Genomic DNA, 7,270 nt, shown 5'->3' on the forward strand with positions numbered 1-7,270 from the left:
TGCCGACCAAGCGATCGGCAAGAATGGCAAGCTCGATGGCATGGCCGTCATCAAGCTCGTGACGCAGAAGCGGGCGAAGCCCACGTTCAGCCACGACTGCCCGCCTGCCGTGCTCGACCTTGCGATGCGGTGCTTGGACTACGAGCCGGAGCGGCGTCCGAGCGCGTTCGAAGTCGTCCAGCTCATCGTCGACGTTGTGCAGCCCGCCCTTCGCGCCTCGTCGTCGTAGCTCGGTCGTATTAATCATCTAGTATTACATAATCCCCACGAGATGTTGGAGCTTTTCGTCTACTGGATTTAGTACAAGAGAAATGAGAGATGCATCAAGGAGATCGAGGTATTAGTCGATCTTGGCCGTGTGTGTCTACTAACTGAATGTACTAGAGTGCAGTGTCCATGCAGGACAGGCGGACGTTCCCGCGAAAAATCGGCGTCCGTTCCCAGCAGCAGCCAATCACATCGCGTGGAGAACCAAGATCGAACTTAATCGAACCATACAAAACGCAAGAGTGCACGGCGACAGAGGTTGGCCGCAGGCGCACTTAGCACGCAGGATGGGTATTTCACACGTGTAGCACGGTGTCGATAGTTTTAAATAGTGTATGAAATGGCTTGTTGCGCCAATGGACTCGGACCGGCCTACTGCCAAGCAGTGCTTTGCTGGGGGCATGTACCTGCTTTCCTTAACGAAGGATGTCGATTCCATGAATGACCACATTTGCTGGCCCTGGATACGACGTTCGCAATGGCATGTTGGACACGATGATGAGTTTTGAAATAGTGTATGAAGCGGATCTCGAGTTGAAAATGGTTGATACCTGTGCTGCACAAATGTCTTTCGATTGCGTTTCGCATGGTAGGGTAGCAAACAAGAGCGAAACTTGATACCCATAGATGTCTCTTTCTCTACACGAATACACTGTGCATACTTGAACGATGCAGCCCTGGACCCGCTTTGTTTCGTGGTGGTGTTTCAACTTGGGCGGTGGAATCTGGAGAGGCTAGAACAACGCACCGACGCACTGTACGGTATTATTGCATCACGTGTTGGTTGAGCCTGCCAATGCCATGGGACGACCGCTGCTACGCGAGTGCGCCGGTGCATTCGATATGGCAAAGCAATGACTCGTACCGGACCCTTGGTCCTTGTAGATACGATCTATTGTCCGGCGCACTCGTATCAACCTCGTGGAATTGGCAACGCTGTCGTCGCAGCTCGTCGTCGTCGCTGGTATCAAGTTCAAGGCGCATGCGAATCTTTTTATCAAGCCATCCCGAGGAATTTTCGTCACCATACACTATTTCGTGTATTTCACGTGTAAATCCCACGTGTGGGAAATCCTGGCCCCCGATGACCACCCAACGCCGGTCACCATTTCCACAAAACCCACTTGCAGCGCAGGAATCATGTGGGGCGGCGGCTTTGAGAGCTTCTTCGGCGGCGGCTTCGAGGGCGGCCATGGCCAAGGCGCACCGCGCGGCAACGTCGACAACTCCAAGTACTACGAGACGCTCGGCGTGGCCAAGACAGCGTCGGAGGCCGAGATCAAGAAGGCCTTCCGCAAGCTCGCGCTCAAGAACCACCCGGACAAGGGCGGTGACCCGGAGCTCTTCAAGGACATCACGGTGGCGTACGAGGTGCTCTCGGACCCGGAAAAGCGTGAGCTCTACGACCAGTACGGCGAAGAAGGCCTCCAGCAGGGCGGCGGCGGCGGCGGCGGCGCCGACATTTTCAGCCAGATGTTTGGCGGCCGTGGCGGTGGCCGCCCGCGTGGCCCGCAAAAGGGCGAAGACCTCACGCACCCGCTCAAGGTGTCGCTCGAGGACTTGTACAACGGCAAAACGGTCAAGCTCGCCGTGAACCGCGATGTGCTCTGCGGCCGCTGCGATGGCCGTGGCGGCGCCGAGGGCGCGGAGAAGACGTGCGACACGTGCAACGGCCGTGGCATGCGCATCCAGCACCGCCAGATCGCGCCCGGCATGGTCCAGCAAGTCCAGTCGGTGTGCCCCGATTGCCGTGGCCAGGGCAAGACGATCCGCGAGTCGGACCGTTGCAAGGGCTGCAAGGGTAACAAGGTCTCGAAGGAGCGCAAGGTCCTTGAGGTCCACATCGAGAAGGGCATGCGCAACGGCCAGCGCATCACGTTCACGGGCGAAGCCGACCAGGCGCCGGGCACGATCGCCGGCGATATCGTCTTTGTCGTCCAGGAGAAGGAGCACGGGACCTTCCAGCGCAAGGGCGCCAACCTCATCATGGAGAAGAAGATCACGCTTGTCGAAGCGCTCTGCGGTTTCGAGACGATCGTCGAGCACCTCGATGGCCGCCACTTGCACGTCAAGACCAAGCCTGGCGAGGTCATCAAGCCGAACCAGTTCAAGGCAGTGCAGGGCGAGGGCATGCCGCAGCACGGCAACCCGTTCGTGAAGGGCCAGCTTGTGATTCTCTTCAAGATCGAGTTCCCGACGTCGGTGTCGGCGGACCAGGTGCGCGCGCTCCAGAGCGTGTTTGCCTTGCCCGAGCCCGTCCGTCGCTACAGCGACTCGGAGGAGTGCTTCCTCGGCGACTTTGACGCCGAGGCCGCCAAGCAGGAAGCGCAGCGCGAAGCGTACGACTCGGACGACGACCGGGGCCAGCCCCGTGGCGTCCAGTGCCAGCAGCAGTAAGCGAATGCAGCACCCGTCGGTCTTCGAACGAAATTGAATATAGAGTTATAGTTTGCAGTCGACTTGTCTCTCTTGAGCATCCTTGCGATCGACCTTGCGACAGCAGCAGCAAGCTCCGCTGCACAGAGCTCCGAAGGCGACCTCGGCACCATCTTGGCTGCCACTGTCACAGCAGGCCGCAGAGCAACTGCATCGACGCCTGTTGCTTGGCGACGCTCTCTCTGCATGACCAGAACGCAGCGCCAGCACCACTGCGCATGTATGCTGTCGCATGCAGCCACCTGGCCACTTGCAGACGCACCGACAGGCATCGCGCTCCTGCTGTTACCTTGGTTGTCCTCGAGCAGGCTTCTACGCCATCCTGCCCTACACGAGTTCATCGTCAAGGAATGATACCTGGATCCATCGCATCGCATCGCCCACAGTCAAGTACCGTCTGGCGGGCTCGGTTGCACGACGTGGGCTACCATGCTTCTCGTCCTTGTCGTCGCACGCGCCATTTCGAGGCAAGTCGTCGTCCAAGGCGCGACGACGGACCTCCATCGCAAGCTCGTTGCCCTTTGCATGCAGTCCTTGCCCATGATCCTTCGTCCACGATGCACTTGGCCTCTGCTCGACCTACCGTCCAGTTGCCCATACTTGACCTTCCATTCGCATTCTTGTCCATGCTCGTCGTCGTCTTCCTCGCCAAGCTCGTCGTCCTGCTCATGCTGGTCTGCGATCCTTGGCTTCAAGTTCGATTCTCCTCACATTCGATATGATGTATTCATATTGTGCAGATATCAAAAGATAGAGTGTATCACATAGCCAGGGCGTCCGGTGGCGTGTGGCAGACCATCGACTTGGCAATTTCGAGGATGGAGTTGACGAGCGACGTCGGCGTCTCGCAGGAGGACGCATGGGCGGTGATCTCGGCCTACTTCGAGGAGAAGGGCCTCGTGCGCCAGCAGCTCGACTCGTTCGACGAGTTCATCCAGAACACCATGCAGGAGCTCATCGACGACTCGCGCTCGATCCGCATCACGCCCGAAGCGCAGTACAACCCGGGCCAGAAGGCCAATAAGGTCTCGGACACGATCTACCAGATCCAGTTTGGCCAGATCTACCTCTCCAAGCCGACCATGACCGAGAGCGACGGCTCGACGTCCGTCATGTTTCCGCACGAAGCGCGGCTGCGCAACCTCACGTACGCGGCGCCGCTCTACGTCGACGTGACGTGCGAAAAGTACCAAGCGGGCACCGTGCCCATTGAAGAGCAGGACCCGTACGAGCGCGAGCACACGCCCAAGGAGTTTATCGGGTCCGTACCGATCATGCTGCGGTCGCAGTACTGCGTCTTGACCAACAAGACGGACAAGGAGTTGACCGAGCTCAACGAATGCGTGTACGACCAAGGCGGCTACTTTATCATCAACGGCTCGGAGAAGGTGCTGATCGCGCAAGAGCGCATGAGCAACAACCACGTCTACTGCTTCAAAAAGTCGTCGGTCTCCAAGTACTCGTGGGTGTGCGAGACGCGGTCGCACGTCGAGCATGGCGTGCGCCCGACCTCGACCATGTACGTGCAAATGTACACGAAATCTGGCGGCAAGTCGGCGGTCTCGGGCCATCAGATCCGCGCGGTCATCCCGTACATTCGCCAAGACATCCCGGTCGTCATCATCTTTCGTGCGCTCGGGTTTGTCGCCGACCGCGAGATCCTCGAGCACATTTGCTACGACTTCTCGGACATTGAGCTCATGGAGCGCTTCAAGCCGTCGCTCGAAGAGGCGTTTGTGATCCAGGAACAGGAAGTCGCGCTCGACTTTATCGGGCGCCGCGGGTCGGCCATCAACGTCTCCAAGGCCGACCGTCTCCGGTACGCCCAAGACATTCTGCAAAAGGAAATGCTGCCGCACGTCGGCGTCGAAGACCACAATGAGACCAAGAAGGCGTACTTCCTCGGCTACGTTGTCCACAAGCTGCTCATGTGTTCGCTGGGCCGCATTGGCGAAGACGACCGCGATCACTATGGCAACAAGCGTCTCGATCTCGCCGGGCCGCTCCTCGGCGGGCTCTTTCGCATCCTCTTCAAGAAGCTCACAAAGGACGTCAAGGGCTACCTCCAAAAGTGCGTCGACGCCGGCCGCGACTTTCAGCTCTCGCTCGCGATCAAGTCCAAGACCATCTCGAACGGCCTCCGCTACTCGCTCGCGACGGGCAACTGGGGCATGCAGAAGACAGCCTCCAAGGCCGGCGTGTCGCAGGTGCTCAACCGCCTCACGTATGCGTCGTCGTTGAGTCACTTGCGCCGTCTCAACACGCCGCTCGGGCGCGAAGGCAAGCAGGCCAAGCCGCGCCAGCTCCACAACACACATTGGGGCATGATTTGCCCGGCCGAGACGCCGGAAGGCCAAGCCGTCGGCCTCGTCAAGAACCTCGCGCTCATGGCGTACATCTCGGTCGGGTCGCCCCAAGCGCCGATCCTCGAGTTTCTCGAAGAGTGGGCGACCGAGAACTTGGAGGAGATCAAGCCGCAGATCATTCCGCAGGCGACCAAGATCTTTGTCAACGGCAACTGGGTCGGCGTCCATCGTGAGCCGAACGAGCTCGTCAAGACGCTGCGGTCGCTGCGCCGCTGCGTCGACATTGATGCTGAAGTGTCGGTGATCCGCGACCTCATGCAGAAGGAATTGCGCATCTACACGGACGCTGGGCGCGTGTGCCGACCGCTCTTTATCGTCGAGCAAAACCAACTGCTGCTGCAAAAGAACCACGTGGTCAAGCTCCAGAACCACAAGCACACCAACTTTCGGTGGCACAACTTGCTCACGGAAGGCGTCGTGGAGCTCATCGACACGGAAGAAGAAGAGGTGTGCATGATTGCGATGGAGCCCAAGGACTTGCTGCAGCCGCGCCAACTCTACACGCACTGCGAGATCCACCCGTCGATGATCCTCGGCATTTGCGCCAGCATCATTCCGTTTCCAGATCACAACCAGAGTCCGCGTAACACGTACCAGTCGGCCATGGGCAAGCAGGCCATGGTACGTCTTGCATCTTTGACCATGTCATTGATTCGCCAATGCTTAGGGTATCTACACGTCCAACTTTCGCGCGCGCATGGACACGATGGCCAACATCCTCAACTACCCGCAAAAGCCGCTCGTGACGACTCGCGCGATGGAATACCTGCACTTTCGTGAGCTGCCCAGCGGCGTCAACGCGATCGTGGCGATTGCGACCTACACGGGCTACAACCAAGAAGACTCGCTCATTATGAACCAGAGCGCGATCGACCGCGGGCTCTTCCGGTCGACGTTTTACCGCTGCTACGTCGACCAAGAGCGCAACAAGTCACCGCATGGCATGGGCGGCGGGGCCGGGTTTCTCAACTGCGAAGAGTTTGAAAAGCCGAGCCGCGCCACGTGCCTCCGCCTCAAGCACGGCAGCTACCACAAGCTCGACAATGACGGTCTTGTCGCGCCGGGGACCCGCGTCTCGGGCAGCGACATTATCATTGGCAAGACGTCGCCGCTGCCGGCCTCGGACGAGAATGGCATGGAGATGCGCCACCAAAAGCGCGATGCGTCGACGACGCTCCGGACGCATGAGAACGGCATCATTGACTCGGTCATGCTCACAACCAACGCCGAAGGCTTCAAGTTTACCAAAGTGCGCTTCCGCAACATTCGCATCCCGCAAATCGGCGACAAGTTTGCGTCCCGCCACGGGCAGAAGGGCACGATCGGGATGACGTACCGCCAAGAAGACATGCCGTTTACGATCGAGGGCGTCAACCCCGACATTATCGTCAACCCGCATGCGATTCCGTCGCGGATGACGATTGGCCACTTGATCGAGTGTCTTCTCGGCAAGGTATCGTCGCAAACCGGTGACGAAGGCGACGCGACGCCGTTCACGGACGTGACGGTCCAAGCGATCTCCGACACGCTCCATAGCCTCGGGTACCAGCGCCACGGCAATGAAGTGCTGTACAATGGCCACACGGGGCGTCGGCTCCAAGCGCAGATCTTCATCGGGCCGACGTTCTACCAGCGTCTCAAGCACATGGTCGACGACAAGATCCATTCGCGGTCGCGTGGGCCCGTGACGATGCTGACGCGCCAGCCGCTCGAAGGTCGTGCGCGCGAAGGCGGTCTCCGCATGGGCGAAATGGAGCGCGACTGCCTCATCTCGCACGGGTCGGCCAACTTTTTGATGGACCGTCTCTTTGCCAACTCGGACGCGTACCGCGTGCACGTGTGCGACCTCTGCGGTATCATTGCGATTGCCAATCTGCGCAAGATGACGTTCGAGTGCCGGACGTGTCGCAACAAGACGCAGATCTCGCAGGTGCACATCCCGTACTCGTGCAAGCTGCTCTTCCAAGAGCTCATGGCCATGAGCATCGCGCCCCGTCTCTTTACGCTTGGGAACCCGAACGTGACGGCGACGACGCGCCAGCGCAACTGATCGGTAATCTATACAATTTATATCTTGCTTGTGCCACGGGTGTCATTTGGCAGACAATATGGCGACGCGAGGTGGCGGCAGCCTAAGTCGGGTTAGGGTTGCAGCTGAAACAGTGTACCGTACAGCGTTTGGAGCGCGAACGTGGTTGCTT

At 59.1% G+C, this 7,270-nt stretch overlaps 3 protein-coding genes across 3 annotated transcripts in view; all 3 read left to right on the forward strand.

Moving 5' to 3' along the window:
- SDRG_08462 (TKL protein kinase) overlaps nt 1-359 on the forward strand; it is a 1,524-nt gene extending 1,165 nt beyond the window's left edge. The window contains exon 2 of the mRNA XM_008614350.1: nt 23-359. Within this exon, the coding sequence (XP_008612572.1) occupies nt 23-229 (207 nt within the window). The 3' untranslated portion in view covers nt 230-359. The remainder of the gene's footprint in view (nt 1-22) is intronic.
- A 1,021-nt stretch (nt 360-1,380) lies between these two features.
- Nucleotides 1,381-2,726, forward strand: SDRG_08463 (DnaJ like subfamily A member 2). Its single transcript, XM_008614351.1, has one exon. The coding sequence runs from the start codon at nt 1,408-1,410 to the stop codon at nt 2,662-2,664; it is 1,257 nt and encodes a 418-aa protein (XP_008612573.1). The 5' UTR covers nt 1,381-1,407; the 3' UTR covers nt 2,665-2,726.
- Nucleotides 2,727-3,508: 782 nt separating this feature from the next.
- SDRG_08464 (DNA-directed RNA polymerase II subunit RPB2) lies at nt 3,509-7,155 on the forward strand. Its single transcript, XM_008614352.1, has 2 exons — nt 3,509-5,690; nt 5,737-7,155. Exons 1-2 carry the CDS (start codon nt 3,522-3,524, stop codon nt 7,117-7,119), a joined length of 3,552 nt encoding a protein of 1,183 aa, XP_008612574.1. The 5' UTR covers nt 3,509-3,521; the 3' UTR covers nt 7,120-7,155.
- Nucleotides 7,156-7,270: the final 115 nt, after the last annotated feature.

This window comes from Saprolegnia diclina, assembly GCF_000281045.1.
Source record: "Saprolegnia diclina VS20 unplaced genomic scaffold supercont1.26, whole genome shotgun sequence".
NCBI lineage: Eukaryota > Oomycota > Saprolegniomycetes > Saprolegniales > Saprolegniaceae > Saprolegnia > Saprolegnia diclina.

Excerpts from the sequence above, each read along its gene's own strand:
- SDRG_08464 (XM_008614352.1), top strand. The coding sequence starts at position 3,522 with ATGGAGTTGACGAGCGACGTCGGCGTCTCGCAGGAGGACGCATGGGCG. Across the intron at positions 5,691-5,736 it reads CCATGGGCAAGCAGGCCATG|GGTATCTACACGTCCAACTT; the intron begins GTACGTCTTGCA and ends GCCAATGCTTAG.
- SDRG_08463 (XM_008614351.1), top strand. The coding sequence starts at position 1,408 with ATGTGGGGCGGCGGCTTTGAGAGCTTCTTCGGCGGCGGCTTCGAGGGC.